The sequence below is a fragment of the Hoplias malabaricus genome, chromosome 5 (genome assembly GCF_029633855.1).
Source record: "Hoplias malabaricus isolate fHopMal1 chromosome 5, fHopMal1.hap1, whole genome shotgun sequence".
Classification (NCBI taxonomy): Eukaryota; Metazoa; Chordata; class Actinopteri; order Characiformes; family Erythrinidae; genus Hoplias; species Hoplias malabaricus.
Genome location: NC_089804.1, coordinates 16698967 through 16720073, shown reverse-complemented (window position 1 = coordinate 16720073; position 21107 = coordinate 16698967). Strand labels below are relative to the sequence as shown.

At 39.9% G+C, this 21107-nt stretch overlaps 1 protein-coding gene across 8 annotated transcripts in view; it reads right to left on the bottom strand.

The window, feature by feature from the left end:
* The window catches only part of fmnl3 (formin-like 3), a 58986-nt gene that overhangs the window by 2640 nt on the left and 35239 nt on the right, over nucleotides 1-21107 (bottom strand). For 2 of the 8 annotated variants that reach the window (XM_066670964.1, XM_066670969.1), the window contains 20 exons: nucleotides 19317-19425; nucleotides 18540-18616; nucleotides 17864-17957; nucleotides 14342-14416; nucleotides 14118-14228; nucleotides 13500-13649; nucleotides 12223-12324; nucleotides 10979-11333; nucleotides 9706-9786; nucleotides 8839-8963; nucleotides 7889-8091; nucleotides 7468-7702; nucleotides 6496-6564; nucleotides 6281-6361; nucleotides 6011-6140; nucleotides 5722-5882; nucleotides 4648-4749; nucleotides 3840-3932; nucleotides 3096-3219; nucleotides 1281-1408 (listed from right to left, as the gene is read on the bottom strand). In XM_066670964.1, coding sequence (XP_066527061.1) covers nucleotides 1317-1408; nucleotides 3096-3219; nucleotides 3840-3932; nucleotides 4648-4749; nucleotides 5722-5882; nucleotides 6011-6140; nucleotides 6281-6361; nucleotides 6496-6564; nucleotides 7468-7702; nucleotides 7889-8091; nucleotides 8839-8963; nucleotides 9706-9786; nucleotides 10979-11333; nucleotides 12223-12324; nucleotides 13500-13649; nucleotides 14118-14228; nucleotides 14342-14416; nucleotides 17864-17957; nucleotides 18540-18616; nucleotides 19317-19425 — 2569 coding nt within the window. In that variant the 3' untranslated portion in view covers nucleotides 1281-1316. Of the gene's footprint in view, nucleotides 1-497; nucleotides 547-1280; nucleotides 1409-2765; nucleotides 3220-3839; nucleotides 3933-4647; nucleotides 4750-5721; nucleotides 5883-6010; nucleotides 6141-6280; nucleotides 6362-6495; nucleotides 6565-7467; nucleotides 7703-7888; nucleotides 8092-8838; nucleotides 8964-9705; nucleotides 9787-10978; nucleotides 11334-12222; nucleotides 12325-13499; nucleotides 13650-14117; nucleotides 14229-14341; nucleotides 14417-17863; nucleotides 17958-18539; nucleotides 18617-19316; nucleotides 19426-21107 lie in introns of those variants that run through there. The other 6 variants (XR_010802623.1, XM_066670965.1, XM_066670966.1 and 3 more) reach the window with 6 other exon arrangements.

The window sequence follows — 21107 nt, the reverse complement described above, 5'->3', positions numbered from 1 at the left end:
CGTTTTAACTACAACATTCAGAGGACAAGGCCACTGATTCATTAACATCCTTAAAACATTAATGCCTGAGTATTAAGCTTTGCTTTTTTTTTTCTTCGAGAGGATTAAACTCCATATTCCTGGTGCAATTTAGAACCTGTTGGTAAACTTGCTGAGGTAAATGCTATATTGAAACCACATTGTAAAAATACAATGGAGCAGAGTTTTACTAAAATAAGGGGGAATTAATTGGAAGCAATAAAACCACCTTTATGTGTCTGTACTTTTCTCTTAAGGCCCTGTATATTCTCATCTCTACATTTTTCACAGAGCAGACACACTGAGTTCACAATTTGACAACTGTATACATTTTTTAGGCATGTGCAAAGCAAATTATTTAATTCTTTAAGCAAAATAGCCTTGTCATATACAGACAGAATCAGCATGATTGGCAGAGCAGCTGATTCTTTGCAGAGCTGCAGTAGCTGCATAGATGGGAATTTAAGTCCCCCTCTTACCCTCTGTTTAGTAAAGGCCCACATTTAATCAGCTCAATCCTCTGCTCTGCTGGAAAGGCAGGAGAAACCATTAGCCAGGGAGAAATGAACATAGCAGGTTAGAGGAGATCAAACCTTCATAACAACATAAGGACTCTTCTACAAGCCGACCGTCTGTATATATTTTAAGGCTTAATATTTACTATTGGAATATATAAATATTTATGTAAATATATAGCTAAAATAGTGTGTATATGTATTTTTAATATTAATATTTTTATTTTTGACAAATGATAACTATATAATTATTAATATCTTGAATATTAGATTTGTTTTATAGCTTTCTATATTTAACCTCTCATTTACTTTAAGGCTGGCTTATTCATTTCTCAGTAATTATATATATATATATATATATATATATATATATATATTACTGAAATAATTGTTCGTATATGAAAGGAATAAGCATAAACAGCACTACATTAAGCAGTCCATTTGACATGGTCTCTATGGAATGGCTGTGTGAGTCCTTATGCCAGGATCCAGATTGGTGACCATGCACAATCTAGGTTCCCACATTCATGTATCAGATGTATCAGCACTGTGGTGCAGATCTGGGATCATCTGCTACTTCCCCAGTATAGGAACAGCTGACCCCAGATCTACACAATTGGATACATAACCCCAGATTAGTACAGTGAAGTGGAGCCTGTGCTCTTTGAAAAAAGTACAGGGTCATGCATGTGTCTTGTGGTCATGCAGGTTTTAGCAAAGAGGGGATGCAGAAGAGAACTGGACAACCTTCAGCACTAGGGCTAGTTATTTTGGGGTCGAGAGCTAGCAGTTGGACTCATCATATATGTTGGTGTCGCAGAAGAAGCGAGAGCCTCGCTTGGCTGTGCGTGCGGTGAATGGCACACTCTTCAGCGCTGAGGGGGGAGGGAGGGCACAAACATAAAGTTAAGGCCAGTTACGTTAAAATCAGGGGACTGCTCTGCCCTAGGGGAGGCAGGACTTTGTCCTTACACACACACACACACACACACACACACCTTCAGAGATAAAAAAGGATTAAGAATGGCCATAGGTTTAGACACAATGATTATAATAAATACACCAATAACAATCCATAATATTTAACATCGGTTATTTATGTTATACACAACAAGGAGCTAACAAATTGAATAATTCACAACACATAAGCAGGAAAGAAAAAACCTACAAAAGATATCTACCATCTAATCGATCCTCCTATGTGTGTACCGCCTCACAATCATTTACCATAATTTCATAACTGACTTGGACCATATTATATCAAATTTTATACACTGTTACTATTAGCATTTCCTCCATTTTGAATCAACAGTACTACTGTACAAAGCCCCAAACCTTCAGGGCCCTGCTACCAGAGCAGCAATGTTATTGGGCGAAGATAATAAATTTGTATGTCACTGTTCACCTAACTCACCGTGAACTTTCACTTGCAAAATGTATTTACAGCAGATGTCTGTGTAAAAGCTCTGACTGCAGTAAATTCCATTCAAATGAATGGGATTTTACTCACAAAATGTACTCTAGTGTGACCACAGTGTAACACAATTATGCAGTTACTACCTTCTATTTACTATATGTGCCATGTTAAAAGTTGAGAGAAACTAGGAATAACAACTTAATGAATCAGCTACTTGTTTTAAGGTTGGGTAGATCTAAGTATCTATTTAGATAATGATTAGATAACACTACTGCTGATTACAACCAGATTGTTTTTAACAACAGTAAAAATATTGGATATGTCCAAACCATTGCACTGTATATATACTTCCCTTGGGATGGGCACTCTGCTTTCCACCTAATAAGATGCAGCCATAAAACAGACACATATATTTCACTAGAAATATGAGGCCTAGATTTAATTTATTCTTTGGTTTAGAATGCCCACATATTGTGCAATTTTATCCAGCTAGGCGTAGGGTGTCCAGGACATCTATTTATATGCTAATATTACCTACACATTAGTTGACTAGTTAAAGGAACGCTATGTAATATTTGTGTTTTTTACTCCTGGGGCACCCCATAGTGTAATTCATTTTTACAGCACTGTACTGAAGTCAATGGTTAGTGGTGGAGAGAGTGAGGCGGTTTCCTCCAGGTCCTCCAAATGTTACGTAGTGCAGCTTCTGCAGTGCTGAGCCCAAAGTAGCAACTACAGAGGCTCAATTCTCCCAATTACAGGTGAGGGAAGCATCACAATGATACTGAAGCTGTAATTTTAAGGTAAAAACACAACATAATGCTCCTTTAACATTTTAGAGAAAGGACAGGGATAAAATAAGCACACACTTATTAAAACACAAGCATTAATATAGATTAATTCAGTTGTCCCTTGTGACTGCAGTGACAGGAGACCTATTTTGATTCCCTTTTGAAATGTGTATTGCTTCATAATGCAGGTTCCCTGAGAGTGTGGTTTCCCACTGTATCAGTCTATATGGTTTTGTACTGGACACAGAGTAATGTAACAAATAGTGCACTTCTGATGTGAGGAACAGTGGACCACCACACTTATCCTTATCCCGGGGCTGAAAGGAATTGTAATTTGAGTTCTGTGTGCCCCACCTGTAATAATGTCCTCAATGGTGCCGTCCTTGCCCTCGTAAACAGGACGGTGGTCTTTGGCTTGCCGGCGTCTCAGCTCAGCAATGAGTTCATGCTGCTGTTGCCTTTTCCTTTGAGCCTGCACCTGAGGGACGAAGAGGAACACAGGTGTAGTCACTCATCAATTTTAAATACAGTGCTTTGTTAATAGAATGATAACAAATCGTCATTCATCATATTACATCCCCGGCTTTGCCAATAATGTCAGTTATGTCAGTATCAATATTTTAAATTTGATGTATGTTAATTACATTTTCTGTTTCAGAATTCCTCAGTCCATTAAGACACTAGCAGCTACTACATCAATACCCTTAGTCGTCTGGTATGTAGAAAATTAGTGAAAGAAAATGCTATTGACAGTCTTGATATTATGGTGAAGGAAACAGGTTTGTTTCGGTCTCAGAAAAAGAGGAAACTACTGCTGGAAAAATGTATCTCCAGTGTCCTCGTGTTCTGAGATGTTTATCTTGAGAATAAATAAATTTAGATGACAGGATCAATATTTTCAGGATAACAGATTCAAAATGCAAGACATAAACAGCATACAATAATTACCCAATTTTTAAAAACAATTTCAATGGGGGTGGGGGTGAGTGTTGTGCAGAAAAAAAATTGGGTGGAGATTGGGTGGGTTGGGGGGGGTGGTTGTCTGAGTGTTTTCAGTCTGGAGTGTGCTGCTGATTGCAGAAGGTCAGCATGTTATACCTTGGGGTCATGCTGTTTGGCCTCCTGAGCAAGCAGTTTCTCTCTCAGAGCTTCCTCCTGCTTCTTCCTCTGTTCATTCTCCTCAACAGCATCCTGCAAATGCACATGTAAATGTGCAAACACACCAATATGCAAAAAATATATAATTAGCTAAGAGGAAGCTATGATCTTTTAGCTTAATGCAAATGAAAAACACCTAAAATTATCTATTAATAACAAACTGAAAATGCAAAAACTATAACGGGGGGGACACAAACACACACACACACACACACACACACACAAACACACACACAAACACACGCACACACACACGCAAACACACTAACACAGATCCCGAGGCTTCCTCGCTGTTTCCTCAGACGCTCCCATAAATTCTACTGAAGGACAATGTAAGGAAGAGGTGTGTGCATGTGTGTGTCCGGGTCAGTGCTGAAAGCGCCTGAGCCCAGCCTAAACACAGAGAGTGCTCTTTAAACTCAGCACAGCTGCCTCTTCCTGTTATTCACCCCAAGATCGCCTTCCCAAGCCCCCACAGGAGTCATCCACAGCTGTATTTAACCATTCTCTCCTACTCAATATGTGCAGATATTTTTTTCTATTAATGCTGTCATAAGTACATGCCCATTCACTAATTCTTAATTCTCAGTATTACTACTGTATGTGGGCTCACCCTTCAGCTCTTTTTGGTTTACCAGTCAGAATTAACCTTATTTGCAGAGAGTCCAATTGATTAGTTATATTATTCAGGCAGGGTTTATGGGTAAAATTAAGGTGTTCTAAGGTGTTAAGAAAGAGTGGTACACACCTTGTAGGCTTTGACAAAGCGTACAAACACTGGGAAGAAGACAGATGGAGGAGTGGTCTTGGGACTCTCACCGAAGTACATCACCACAGCATTGAAGGCCTCCTGCATGGACATTAAGAGAAAAAGAGATGCTTAAGGAAGTCTAAAAGAAATTCCTTCCTCTGGAAATTGGGCTCATCAAGGCTCATCATAATCATATGTGAAATGAAATTTCAAACACAAAGGTGGGGTTGATCCATGTAAAACAATGCAGGGTGAGTCATAAGTCTTAGAACACCCTTTTATTTTTTGATATGCTACATGACTACCTTCCCATTGGAAAAACTTGCCCTTGATCCAATATGACAGCTTTCAAGATAGTGGCAATTTTCCAGATATAGCTTAATAGATATGACTCCCTCACCCATTAATTGCTGGGGTATTTAGATAAAAGAGTGTCCTGTGACCTTTGACTCACCCAAAGTCAAAGCATGATTGATGAAAACACATTAAATAAGAGTAGTTGAGTACAAAACTTGGAAAATTAAAGCTTCTGTGTCTTGCTCCTCACTACTGCATGTTTAGGTTGAGGTGAGCAGGGGCTTATTATCATTTAAAGGTAAAGACACTGAAACCAGTGATTCTGAACAGGGCTGTTTTTACAGTGTGAGAACGGTGCATGGGCTTATTTGATACTCTGTTTTTTTGATCCTTGCGGTATTTTGGGTGGCTATATTGGTCTATATAAAAACACAAAGGTGCACCCACATATATAGGTTCTGGATTTAACTCCAAATATGATGGAAAGATCTAGCTCAAATTAAGCACGGTTCATGTGTAGAATGTTATCACACAGGGCAAAGCTGAAAAGTTGATTGAGCTGGTCGATATCTTAAGGACATAAGCACCCCTTTAGCCTTTAGCCTGATAATGTTAGTAAGAGAGACCTGCTGGAATATTAAATGTATCACTACTTGAATTTGATATTTATATTGCTAGTATACCACATGGCTACATATTAGACAGTGATTACACTTTCATGAGGAATCTTTGTAGTCCTGTAAGGCCTTGAGTTGCTTTTGTAAATGTTGTCACCTCTGCAGTCTTGGCATCTTTCTGCAGCTTGTCCAGATGTGTATCACTGCTCTGCAGGAAGTTCTTCAGAACAGCATGATCATGCAAGCTGCACTCTCTCCTGATCAGGTCCATGCCTTTACCCAGCTCCTTTACATCCAGCAACACGTTCTCCAAAGAGACTGCAGATGTACACAAATAAAGGGACACAGTTAATGGCTCATATTCCACCTAGCCAATGTAGTGAAAAAGTTTCACTGAGTATGTCATGTGTCTGGTCATTTAGCCACCTCACTCAGGCAAGACTAACCTGCTGCAGCTTTGTCCACAAAGTGCAACTCATTGTAGAAGTTGGCAAGCTCAGGGTACTTCTCTTTCACTATCAGTGCAATATAGTGAAGCAATGTCATCTTACGGTCAGTAGACTTTGTGTCCAGCAGCTGGGAGTTAATGCACATGTGACAGAGTCAAAGCATGAAGACAGATAGAATTACTTAAAATTTATTATGAAGTATAGCTGCCATGATACATATTTCATAAAGTATTTGTTTCATAAACTTATTTGTTTCATTAGCCATACCAGATCCAAACTCTGAAGTTTAAAACCATAAACAGACCCCCTTTTACTACTGTTCATGTAGTTTCCAAGAGCCAGAATGATCTGTACAAAGAATTGGAGATCAAAGAAATAATGTATCAATATTAGGGCAATAATAGCAATACATAATAAATCCAGATTTGGAATGATGTCTGTTTTGGAGACTAAATGGTTAAATGTGATGTAAGATCTCTTACCTCAAGCATTCTTTTAAGCTTCGGAGAGGACTTCACTGAGGCTGAGGCAGCAATGATGGCATTGAGTTGCTGTGGAAGACAGAAATGACAACTTTTTAACTCAGACAATATGCATCACTGATGATAATCAGAAAATCATGGTGTCATTTAATTTCATTTATCTATTGTTTTTGTTCCGTATTCAGCTGCACCCATCAGGATTCACCAAAGCAGATCAATCAGTCCACAATAGATCATTTGGAGCAGATTTTCTGTAAGATGTCTTTACTGACTCAACCCTTCCATTCCAACCTTGCTTGTGACTGGCACTAGGGGAGCACTGACCAATGCAACCCCCAGTATACCGGCGATGGAGTCAGGTAGGAACACTCCAAACTCCAAACAGACAGTGACCTAAGGCGAGGACCAAAACCCAGGCTCTCCAGGCCCTGGAGCTGTGTGGCAGTGACAATATTGTCATGCCACTATGTTGTCCTTAATAATCCATATATATCTATCTTATGTATTGTTAATTTTCTCACTCTGTTCAAGCAGAAATATGTAGTGTTTGCCAGGTTTGTGTCATATTTCACCTTGAAACTTATGGGATGACTGTCTGTGAGGAGTTTGGTGTGTTGCATTGGTAGTTGGATTGGCGACTCAAAAAAGTGTTTAAAAGTTTGATTGTGTGTGTCACCCAGTGAAGGACTGGTGCCCCTTGCAGGGTGTGTTCCTGTCTTGTGCCCAGTGATTCCGGGTAGGCTCCAGACCCACTGCGACCCTAAACTGGACAAGCGGTTACAGACAATGAATGAATGGATGCTGTGGCTTGGAATGTGCTAGTAATGAAGGGCGAGAAGGAAAGCGAGAACAATTTTGCCTTCTTGGACTCCCAGCTTCAGATGGCGGAGGCATCACAGAGGATCTAACTAGGGATCTCATGATAATAGGGCCAATGATTGGTAATAAAGCTTCAGCAGTGAGTTTACTCACCGGGGTCAGCATGCTGACGTTGTCACTGAAATTTCCAACAAAAGTGATGATATTCATCCTCTGTGTGAGGCGCTCAATCTTGCTGAAGAGAAGCATGAAGCGGTCTTCCTCAGCCAGTTGCTCTAGAGGCCTACGCTCCCTCTCATACTGTCGCAGGAGCTTATTCTCTGCCTCCGTGGGCAGGAAGCGCATCAAACACTCTACAAAGTCCACTGGCAGGGCTTTCAGATCAAACCTACAAACAACAGCACACATATAAACACATCTAATCTGTCAAGATATGGCAAATTATTTTCAATTCACGTTAAAATAAGTGAAATGGCTCTTAACACAGGTAAGGTTAATAAGTGTAAACAATTTTATTTTTGTAGACTGATGAAATGCTCCTGTATTGCGAGAGAGTTGAGAGAGTGATACTCACGTTTGGATGGCTCTACAGATCTCCTCCGTGCTCTTGCTGGCCTTCCTCAGTGTAATGGCCAGGTTCTTGGAGCGGTTTGCATCCAGCAACTGGATTTTGTTCATGGGCTTATTTGATACTTTGTTTTTTGGACAGGAGAGATCCACCACAGGACCCTGAGCTTTAGTCTTAAACAGCTCCTCGAATTTCTCCAGATCCAGCTCCTACTCAGAACACAGCACAACCTGTCATCAGCCCAACTGCATTCCTCATACAATTTTATTTTTATGAGATAATTAAGTTTTCAGTTTCTTGTGGTTCTCCTAGCCTTTGTTCAGACATCACAGTGATCACTTCACTCACACACTGTGGGCAATATCACATACTCACTCAGCCAATCAAGCCAGTAAACAATTTCACACAATACAAACATGTGCTCTTGGACTGTGGGAGGAAAGTGGAGTGACAGGAAATCCAAAAAGCCACAGGGACGACACATTAATCTCCGCGCAGACAGAGAACGGAGACAAGATCAAATCTGTGAATCCAGGCCCCTGGAGCTATGTGGCAGTGACACTCTCTGAAGCACCACTGCGCCACCTAATATCATAAGAATATATATTTTAAAATATGATCTTGTAAAATAAAAATTAATTTTGATGGGAGTTCCTCCAAGTGTTTCAGTTTCCTCTGATAATCCAAAAACACATGTTGGTACATGGACTGGCTGCTCCAAATGACTGGTAGAGTAAATGATGCCCTGTGATGGATTGGTACCCTGTCCAGGATCTCTCCTGCCTTGCGCCCATTTGAATCATATAAACTTAGCGCATTTCTGAAGATTAGTGAGTCAGAAATGTATTAAAGGACTGATCTGCTATATCTGCAGCTCTGGTTGTGTAAAATAAAAATCATTGCCCAGATATGAATTACACAGAGTTCAGTAAGTTTTATATTGACAGTGGGCAAACCTCCAGCACTCGCTCATCATCGATCTCGTTGAAGACCGTGCCATTGATCTGGTTGGGTTTCAGTGCAGTCCAGTTGAACACAGGCAGGCGGAACTTCGTCTTTAGGGGCTTCTTGATGCGAATAGCTACAGAAACAGAGTAGATATAGATAAATATATTTATTTCAGTATAACCCAGTGGTTCCCAAACTTTTTCTGCAGTGCTCAACCTTCTTAGATAAAAATATAATTACTGCCCAATGAAAAAAACATATCAAAAAGTAAACAAAAAAAATTTACTACATCATTGGAAACACAGCGGCTGTCCTGCACATCGTGAGAAAATGTGATGAATGGATCAATATAAATGCTCCTAAATTACTTAAAATTATATCTATTTACATTGACTTCCATTGGAAATTTTTTCCCTTCTTCTGTAAAGTTGCTATATTGGAGATACATGTTTTTCATTGGACAGTAACAATATGTTAAAGCCCTCACCCCCACCCTATTATGATTTATTAAAAAAATATATACATTTATTTATTTAAAAATAATACAAAACTACAACTTCTTAATGAACACATTAAAGTAAAGGGACAAATCTTATTTTGCACTTTGGGAACCACTGTGCTAAATAAATAGCTGCTAATAAACTTATATCCCATTACTTCTGTTTGAAATATAAAGAATCCTTATCAGTAGCTTACCCTAATCCTCTCTCATGTCACAATTACTCATGAACAGCATTAGCAGTACAACTAATTCAAGAGGGCACATAGGAATATGAGTGAGAATACAGAGTAGAGAGTCAGATGGATCTGACTTGACTTTGTTTTAGGGCACACCTCTGTCTTTTAATGAGCATTCTGTAGGAGACTTCGCTCACCTGATAATCCGACGCTGAGGATGACAGACGGTGATGTTCCAGGAAGTGGAGGAGCGAGAGGTGGTGGAGGTGGGCACTCTCCTGTAAAACATATATCAAACTCTTACTATGATCTGGTGGTATATCACTCATTAGTCTTCAAACTGCAGCACTGCCAGACAGGCCCATCTGTTATCAGGCAGCAAGGCCAGAGTTCACATTGACATTAATCTGGAGCCAGTGCAGCTGTTTCCTCACAGTGTATCTGCTCTCCTGAGCTGGAGGAAACTCCCATGGCTTTTCCCTTTCCTGATTTTTAAGTCTGAACACATCCCTCACTGTAAAAAGCTGTGATCTTTGAAAGAAACTTGGGAAGTCCTGAATTTTGCTGTATGCTTTACTCTTTGATATTTGTATGTTTAAATACACAACCTAGAGTTATTGATGCGTAGGTGAAGTTTATGAATTATTTATTGTAGAATAACTACATTATTAATGAATTCAGCTTAATATGCATATAAACCATGTGCTAAAAACCTGGGTAACCTCAGGATGCAGATTGGAAGAGATCTGGGTGAAACTATCTCTGGTGATGCCATGTTTATCCATGGCTGGGAGGACAAGAAGAAAATAATTGACCTTGTTCTCTCTGAGTGAGTAGGATGGCCCTCCTTCTTCCCCATCACAGGCATCATATATCTTGTACTACATATCCATCCATTATCTGTAACCGCTTATCCAATTTAGGGTCGCGGGGGGTCCAGAGCCTACCTGGAATCATCGGGCGCAAGGCGGGAATACACCCTGGAGGGGACGCCAGTCCTTCACAGGGCAACACACACACACACACACACACACACACACACACACACACACACACACACATTCACTCACACACTCACACCTACGGACACTTTCGAGTCGCCAATCCACCTGCAACGTGTGTTTTTGGACTGTGGGAGGAAACCGGAGCACCCGGAGGAAACCCACGCGGACACGGGGAGAACACACCAACTCCTCACAGACAGTCACCCGGAGCTGGAATCGAACCCACAACCTCCAGGCCCCTGGAGCTGTGTGACTGCGACACTACCTGCTGCGCCACCGTGCGCCTTGTACTACATATATGCCTTCATATTTTCAATTTAGGCGCATGCTTGGTGCTGGGTGGAAATGCTTAGTATGTCACTTCATCAAAAAAAAAAAATTGACTAATTCACCATACTCTTATACTAAATGTATGATCCAGGACATAGCACAATTCTCTCACATACTTTCATGAATCGTCTACTACCTGCAGCAGAAGGTAGCGGTGGAGGTGGTGGTGGTGGAGGTGGTGGTGGAGGTGGAGCAGGAGGTTCCACTGGCGTAGGAAAGCTGCCCCGTAAGACTCCGCTCCCAGGTAGGCCAGGGCTTGCAGAACCCAGCTCTCCAACAGCAAACCCAGCAGACCCCCCTCCACCTCCACCTCCCCCAAGAGCTTCGATGGAGATGTCTCCGTCAGGTTGCTTGCGCAGGCGAATTGTGCCCTGCTGTTCCAACTCCAGAAGACGTTTCTCAATATTAGTGTGTCGCTGGAAGGCAGCATCCTTCTCTTGGATCATCCGTCGGAGTGTGTGGACCTGGGAGCTGGTCGACTCATATGTTTCCTGTGTGAGTGTTTGTAGGGCAAGAAACAAGACAAGAACATTCAAATATTTAGCAGACATGGAAATATTTTCAAATGTTTTATTCCTACTCCTGAATCTGTAATGGCAGTAACAAATACAATTATGGTCATAGTGCTATGGCATAATAGATGTCAATTTTATTACATATGATAATAGGTGAAAAACCACATCAGACAAAACCTGACTATTGTCTGGTTGCTTCATTTGTTTAGCACTGGAGTTACATGGCTAAAGTCCTTCAGAAGGCAACACACTCACCCACTCACTCACACACTCACACATGTGGATAATATTTCTCAGCCAGTCCACCCACCAACATGTGTTTTTGCAATGGCGGAAACCTCTGCAGACACAGTGAGAACACACCAAACTCCTCACAGACACAAGGTAAGGACTGAACCCAGGAAACCAACTAACTGTCAGCAACAATCACCCCCAGCCAAACCAGTATTATCTAAATACATATTTTACAGCTTTACAGAATTCCAGGTCATAGCCCCAACTAAACACAAAATGAGAGAGAAGAATATGAGAAAGAAATACCACAGCAAAACAGTAAAACAATAAGAGCAGTATGATTACGGTTTATGGATTTACAATGAGGGTATAGTAGTGAAAATACAAAAAAATAATAGGAATATGTGGGAATAAGGTGGGAGCACATCAATAACATAATTTATATAAACCTACACAAAATCAATAAATCTTTTAAAGAACATATTTACAAAGCCCACTTAAATGAACATAGTCCATCAGTTCTTTACATAAGTCTGCTGCTGGTAAATTACAGTAAAACACAAGAAACAGAAAAAAAAATTTACACAGTAAAAAAAAAATGAAAATGGAAAAGAGAATGTAAGTGCATTACCCGGATCACTGTCAGGTCCTTGTCTTTCTGAAGGAGTTGTTTCTCCAGCTCGGCCACCTTCATCACCGTCTCGTTCTCAACTTCCAGGAGCTTCTCAGTCACCTTGTCCAAAGAGGGAGAAAGTAGCATGGTAGAGAAAGAAGAAGGCAAGAGACATGAGACGAGTGAGAAACACAAAGGCTGAAATGAGTCAAGTATTGATCTCAGAAAGCACAGCTTGGGCAGCAAAGCCATAACTGTTTCACTACTGCTGCTACTGCTCAGTCTCTCTCTCTCTCTCTCTCTCTGATCAATAGAATGAGATTATCCTAAGAGTATGACACAGCAGAAGAGCTAGCAGCAGCAGTTTCAGTTTCTATTTGGAACACCTTAGAAGAGATGTGTCAGGGAATATTTGGGAATGCTCCAGTCTTTTTTTCTTTCATTTTTTTCCTCTTCTCTTCCACCCACACATTTTCTAGCCTGTAAGATGACATATATTGTACTGATTCTCTGGTCAGTGCTTGACCTCTGCTATGAGTATATCTCAGACCTGTGGAGCAGCCCACTTTTGGGCTTTGGGCTGCACCAACAATCAGAGGGATTGTTTCCATTCTGGTCTTTAGATTAATTTTTCATTCTTACCACACCAGGCCAAATGCACTATCATGCTAATGGAATTTTAAATCTAAATGAACCCATTAAATTACAAATAACTCCCTTTAGTCTACACTTAAAACAAACAGCATTTGTTCAGTATCTCAGTAGTTTTGGTCTGCTGAATGAATAAAATTCACACAGAGTGAAGTAATGAGAGCAGAGTTGGGGGGATTTTCGAGTTGTGTTCATCATTCACGACTTATTGTGTATATATCAGTATTTCCTGTGCCCTTTAACTGGAAATGACATACAACCATGACACAAAGTTGCCTGATTTTTTTATATAGGTAGTACCCATATGTTGAATAAAAGACCTCTCGTAATCTGCATAGCATGCAATTACAGCGTACTATAAAGAAAATTAAAGAAATACATTTTTTGCACTTTTCTAAATATTAAATTGTACGGTTCTTAACAAAAACACTTAATTTAGGGTGTTAAATTATGCTCACTCTTCACAAAGGAAAAATGTCACAATTAACAACATCACATAGCACAAAGTGAACATGGCTATAAAGGATTGACCACATTCATTCTTGTCATATGTTTCATAAAATTAATGATGTACCATGTTAGTGGTTCAATGCATAACTTTGACTGTAAGCATTTTGGATCTGGTGTGAATTATATCTTCTTACATGTGACAGTTGGTCCTCCAGCTCCTCTACTTTCTCCAGTGCCACATTCTTCGTCTCTGCATCCTCCAGCAATCCTCCCACATCGAACACATTGTCAAGGTAGGCCTGAATCTGCACTGAGAGTTTATCACTCTCTGTGTGCTTAGATTTCTATCAGAACAGGGGTGAAATAGAATAATTACAAACATGAGAGGTAAGCTCTACAGAAATAAACTGACATAAATAGCTGAATTTGGATTTTGTATATCTGAATATATTGTATTTTATATATTAGAATTATATTCACATGGCATTTGATAGACGTGAACAATTTAATTTAATTCATGAACTTGAATTTTAACAGTGCTGTGGTGCAATGGTGGTGAAATATTCAGATTTGAAAAAATTCAGGTCCATAAATTCAAATCTTTGAATATACAAATTTAAGCCAGAAGTGAACTACCGAGCCATCAAAACAAAAGTAAGACGTATATGGCCTGAAATAAAGCCTACCTCGAATAGACACATAATCAAGATTGCCATTTCACAGATATGAGGTTTTGTTAGAAAAGTGCGTACATTAAATATGTATATTATGTGAAAATGAGTTGGGAACGGTCATGAACTAGAAATCCTCACCTCCAGGAACTCATCTAGCCCCAGTTTAGTGAATTCATATTGCAAATGTACTCTGAAGTTCATGTCTTCCACAGAATGGACCACAATGTTGATGAACTGCATACAGGCCACCTGACATACAAACAAGGACATGTTCCCAGATTCAGAGTTAAATGGGGCAGATGTGTTTCAAAATCCTATTTCAAATAACGTTTTCTTGACCTGCTGTGAAGCTACTGTCCTACCATGAAATCAATGTTTCCATCTTCACAGCGGAAGTAGTCCATCAACTTCTCAAAACGATGCTTTTCCTTGCATACCTTCAAGGAAAACATAACCAATTATTAATAAAAATGTATCCCACCAGATGAATTTGTGACATGTTTTAAGGATACATAAATTTAATAATGTGGTTTAATCATTTGAGGTAAAACCAAAAATGTAAAAAATCAAAAGGAATTCCAAACTCTGCACTTCAAAACCTGATGCCTGTCACCCTCAGTTAAACACACAAATAAAGCAGAACGTCTGAGTGTCCTGCAGCGGCCTCATATGAAAAACATCAAGTTATCAGATTACACAACTGCCTCAAGCTCAGAGCTGAGAGAGAGAGAGGTCAGCACAGGCCATTAGCAGAGAAAATGAGGGGCTTAATTATAGATATTCATGGGAAAGGACATGTTTCAAAGCCAGGAATACAGAACAGACCAATCCAGCCAAAGCTCCCACATGCTGCACTGAAAACAGAATGAAAACAGAATGTTTTGCCGCAGATATATCACTTTTTTTTACAAACCTGATTCCAAAAAAGTTGGGACACTAAACAAATTGTGAATAAAAACTGAATGCAATGATGTGGAGATGGCAAATGTCAATATTTTATTCGTAATAGAACATAGATGACAGATCAAAAGTTTAATCTGAGTAAATGTAACATTTTAAAGGAAAAATATGTTGATTCAAAATTTCACAGTGTCAACAAATCTCAAAAAAGTTGGGACAAGTAGCAATAAGTGGCTGGAAAAAGGAAATTGAGCATATAATGAACAGCTGAAAGACCAATTAACACTAATTAGGTCAATTGACAACATGATTAGGTATAAAAAGAGCTTCTCAGAGTGTCAGTGTCTCTCTGAAGCCAAGACGGTAAGAGGATCACCAACTCCACCATTGTTGCACAGAAAGATTGTGCAGCAATACCAGAATGGTGTTACCCAGCATAAAATAGCAAATACTTTTAAGTTATCATCATCAACTGTGCATAAAATCATCAAAAGTTTAAGAGAATCTGGAACAATTGCTGTGTGTAAGGGTCAAGGCTGTAAAACTCTACTGGATGCTCGTGATCTCCGGGCCCTTAAACGTCACTGCACTTCAAACAGGAATGCCACTCTCAAGGAAATAACAGAATGGGCTCAGGAATACTTCCAGAAAGCATTGTCAGTGAGCACAATCCACCGTGCCATCTGCCGTTGCCAGCTGAAACTCTACAGTGCAAAGAGGAAGCTATTTATAAGCAAGCTCCACAAGCTCAGATGTTTGCACTGGGCCAGGGGTCTTTTAAAATGGAGACTGGCAAAATGGAAGACTGTTCTGTGGTCAGATGAGTCACGATTTGAAGTTCTTTACGGAACACTGGGGCGCCATGTCATCCGGACCAGAGAGGACAAGGATAAGCCAAGTTGTTATCAACGCTCTGTTCAGAAGCCTGCATCACTGATGGTATGGGGCTGCATGAGAGCTTGTGGCATGGGCAGCTTGCATGTCTGGAAAGGCACCATTTAATGCAGAGAACTATGTTCAGGTTCTAGAACAACATATCCTCCCATCTAGATGTCATCTCTTTCAGGGAAGACCCTGCATTTTTCAACAAGATAATGCCAGACCACATTCTGCAGCAAGCACAACATCATGGCTACGTAGGAGAAGGATCCGGGTACTGAAATGGCAGCCTGCAGTCCAGATCTTTCACCTATAGAGAACATTTGGCGCATCATAAAGAGGAAGGTGCGACAACAAAGACCCAAGACGATTGAAGATTTAGAGGCCTGTATTAGACATGAACGGGAGAGCATTCCTATTTCTAAACTTGAGAAACTGGTCTCCTCTGTCCCTAGACGTCTGTTGAGTGTTGTAAGAAGGGGGGATGCCACACAGTGGTAAAAATGGCCTTGTCCCAACTTTTTTGGGATTTGTTGACGCCATGAAATTTTGAAACTACATGTTTTTCCCTTAAAATGATACATTCTCTCAGTTTAAACTTTTGAGCTGTGATGTGTTCTATTCTGAATATAATATTAGATGTTGGCACCTCCATATCATTGCATTCAGTTTTTATTCACAATTTGTTTAGTGTCCCAAATTTTTTGGAATCCAGTTTGTATATGGGATATTTAAAGTATATTTCAATATATACTATATATAAATAGAATCATGAAAGATGGGGAAACAAACAATCTCACTACATAAACTCACCTCATAAAACTATATGTTCAATCCATGAGCTACATAACATTCAAAAAGCATGCATTCAGTGGCGTCATTATTTCTCTTATTAACTATTAAATAAATTATAAATAATCATTTTATTATTTGAATTAGATTTTTTAAAGTGAGTGAATTTTATATTTTCACATTTATGTTGTTATTTTACGTAGTTTTTAAATATTATAAGTTTTTGGTTACATTTAATTTTTTATTGTCCCCTCACATTCAGGCTTTAATGTGCATTTACAGTTAGAGGAGAATAATGAATGTATGAAAATGCTATACAAATAACACAAATACATTTTTATTAAATTTGATTAATTATTATTATTATTATTACTTAAGAAATTACATGAAAAAATGTGGGCGGCACGGTGGCGCAGCAGGTAGTGTCGCGGTCACACAGCTCCAGGGGCCTGGAGGTTGTGGGTTTGATTCCAGCTCCGGGTGACTGTCTGTGAGGAGTTGGCGTGTTCTCCCCGTGTCCGCGTGGGTTTCCTCCGGGTGCTCCGGTTTCCTCCCACAGTCCAAAAAAAAACACACTTTGCAGGTGGATGTGTGTGTGTGTGTTGCCCTGTGAAGGACTGGCGTCCCCTCCAGGGTGTATTCCCGCCTTGCGCCCGATGATTCCAGGTAGGCTCTGGACCCCCCGTTTTGTGTTTTGTGGCATACCCCACACCCGGTTTTTGTCTTAAATATATTTAGTGACTGCAAAAATACAAACTCATTCATTAAATTTTTTTTTCAAAGCGTTGTGCCCCTCACATCTGTGACGTATGCTGTGCTTATGTGAGTAAGTGGATTACTGGGTAGTTTAGTGTTTCACAGCTCTCTCAGCAGTTGTTCCCCATTGTTATGACTTCTGAGATGATTGGCTCTCCTGTGCTCATGAGGCCGAATGTGGGGGAATTGCATGGTTTCCGGTGTTTAACTGGGCAAGCAAAACCAGATTAGAAAATGCATGTGGGCTACAGGCAAATTCTCTCCCACCAAGACATAGATCCTTATCATACACTGAGTATACATCACATATTTTGCACCTAATGAAATGACTGACATGAGATTTAACCCACACACACATCCACATGTAATCATGCCCAAACTTTCCCACCATCCTCTTAGATGCAATACGTTATTTGCCACTTTATATGGCTTAAGGAGTTCTAACACAATAGGTAAATATGCCAGAGTTACCCCTTATCAACTATCAAGACTTTGATAATGAGACTGGGCAGACTTCACACTGCACATCATGCAGAACGAGGCATTTAAGGTGGTACCTCTTTGAAGTTATCAAACGCTGAGAGGATGATCTCATGGCCCCCTCGCACCAGACACACAGCAGCCAGCAGCTCCAGGACCAGTGCTTTTGTCCTGTCCAAGAAAACAATGGTAGCTGTGAGCGTTCACACAGGATCCACACAAAGAGGAGACTTACATTACCAGTCATACATCAGACTAAACATTATCCACCTACGCTGAACTGGCTCTCTCCTTCAGGGAAAAAAATTCTTGCTTTGTATTCATTGTTTGAAAATTTTCAAATTCAGTAACATGAGATGAAGAGGTTGATTGCTAACCAGTGTGTCTGGGTTTGGCCTCATTACCCAGGCTATATTTGAAATGTAGACAAAGCCATTTTTTAGGGCTGGGAAATACATGAACTTATAAACTCCTTATAGCTGTGAGGCATCAGTGACATCAGCATTTAGCATGGGCAATTAGAAAAACGCTTTTGTAGTTAAATGGTGTGAAGCCACTTATTTCCCATGCTTTGTTTGGAGCTGAGCCCCCATTAAAACGGTCGCTAATCACAAACACAAAACCAGTGCTGAGCTGAAATTTGGTCTTTTAAAACTGTAATCTGTAAAACCAGGTAATCAGAATGTTCATGCCAACCCTCTAAATTGCTAATCCTGCTAGCTTTTTTTCTATAGGTGTTAAAAATTCCCTTACCGTGAGTTCTTATTGTTCAGACTCAGAGCGATTTCATTAACTGCATGTTCATGGGACATGACCATGTTGAAACCATACTAAAGAGAAAAGAGAGAACAGTCTTCAGTGCAAGCTAATGGTGATAGTCCTTGTAGGTATTGTTGTTTGCACTATGGGCTAAGGTTGCACCATATGGAAAATTCATGTAATTCATGCTTAAGAGCCTGCATTATTTGGATCAAAATGACTTTTAAAATCAGAGGTAAGATCACTAAATAGCTTAAATGCTCCCCATACATCATATCTTTGGGCTCACATCGGTTGAACATGGGCTTACTGGTTTGAAGATGGGTACAGGCTCTGGGTGGGTTGGTACATGGACAGGTAGGCTGCCTATATTGGATAAATAACAACCCATTAACTCATGGGCCCATATTGCACTGTATACTTCCAAGATGGACCCTATGTTTATCCCATCCTCTTCCCTATTCTTACCATGAAGGGCATCCTTATGTGGGGCCAATATTTAACCTGTGAAGAAAACTTGCTGCTACCCATAATTCAGCGGCATTATCCACACATGCGCTCACTATGCGTGACATTATTCGAATTTTGAGCTAGGGGATAGTGAGTTTAAGTCCATGTAAGGTTTGTGTAATATTAGGGATGTTTGTGACACATGGTACTTGTGTTTATTTTTAAGTCACTGTACCACCACGAGGGGGAGATGAATAGTGGGATGACATAATTTCTTTCTACAAGGCTTTTGTTCATGCTCTTATTAGTTGTGTGAAGTACCTGGTAGTTCATGATCGCTCTTAAACACATGATGCACACGTGCACGTCATCCTTCTGACTCACAAGTCGGGAGTTCTTGATGGTTTTGCTGTTTGCTGCTGAACTATAACTGCAAAAGAACAATGTGAAGTGGGGCATGAAGAAAATCTTTATTCTATCGTAAAACCTAACTTAAACCTATTTAACACCCATAAAAGGTGAAAACAGGGAGAAATGTTAAATTTAATAATGACATCACTGATATACTATATAAAAAATTTGTTTCAGTTCATTATTTTCATGCATTCTGCTTTCAGGAAGTGCATTTTCAGCTCTTTGTACCACAAGTCAAATTCTGGTTTGACTGACTCAGTAACAAAGTGTGTCAGCTGCCACACACCTCTATCTCTTGCACGCACGCACACACACACACACACACACACACACACACACACAGAGAGAGAAAGAGAGTGACTGTGGTTCTTGTAGCGTGCTTTGCACACTGAGGAGAAGCCATCTATCTGTGAATATGAAAGAAGTGTCACATGCTTCCTGTGTACTGAGCTCAGAAGATATATATCACGTTGCCTACATACACAGTGACACTGTGCAAGCACTTTCAGTGCAGGAATTTGAACCAATCTCATGCTAATTTACCCACACTCAAGTTGCCAATAGCAACAGCAGTATTTGTTTGCTTTCTAATTTTGTACTGGACGAGTGAGGTCAGTGTAGCTAACAACTAATCATAATCAACAAAGTAAATCACACACATACCCTAAAACATATTTAGTTGCTAAGTCCAATATAGATGCTAAGTTACCTCAGATTTGATTATATGTACCCAGCATCAGGATGTGGGACATTTCTGGCTTATTGTCAGTGCTGAGAATCCGCACAACCACACACACACACACACACACATACAGCCAATAAAACCCAAAAGTCTTTACCTCAGAAAATTTGAATATTATATAAGACCCATTTAAAAAATATTTTTTAATACAGAAATGTTGGTCTATTGAAAAGTATGTATAGTATATTAACTCCATACTTGATCAGGGTGATCACTGCATCAAAGTGAGGAGATCAGCCTGTGGCACTGCTGAGATACTATTGAATAGCCTTTAGATCCTCTATGGGGTTTAGGTTAGGTGAGTTTGCTGGGCAATCAAGCATAGTGATTTTAAACCAGGTATTGATACTTTTGGAAGTGTGGACAGGTGCCAAGTCCTGCTGGAAAATGCAATTCAAAATTCTGTACTTGATATAACACATTCGACCAACACCAGCAGATGACATGGCTCCCCAAACCATCACTGATTGTGGAAAGTTAACATTACACCTTAAGCAGCTTGGATTGTGTGCCTCTCCACTCTTCTTTCATAGTCTGGGACCTTGATTTCCAAATGAAATGCAAAATTTACTTTAATTTGAAAACAAGACTTTGGACCTCTGAGCAAGAGTCCAGTCCTTTTTCTCCATGGCTCAGGTATGAGGCTTTTGGTGTTGTCTCTGGGTCTTGAGTGACCATTTTAAAGGCTTAGGAAAACTTTGCAGATGTTTGGTGTTGATTGTTCAAATTTTCTGAGATAATGACTTTTGGGGTTTCATTCGCTGTAAGCCATAATCATCAACATTAAAAGAAATAAACTCTTGAAACAGATCACTCTCTGTGTAATAATTCTATATAATATATGAGTTTGACATTTTGAACTCATTCATTCATTCATTGTTCGTAATCGCTTATCCAGTCCAGGGTTGCGGTGGGGCCGGAGCCTACCCAGAATCACTGGGCGCAAGGCAGGAACA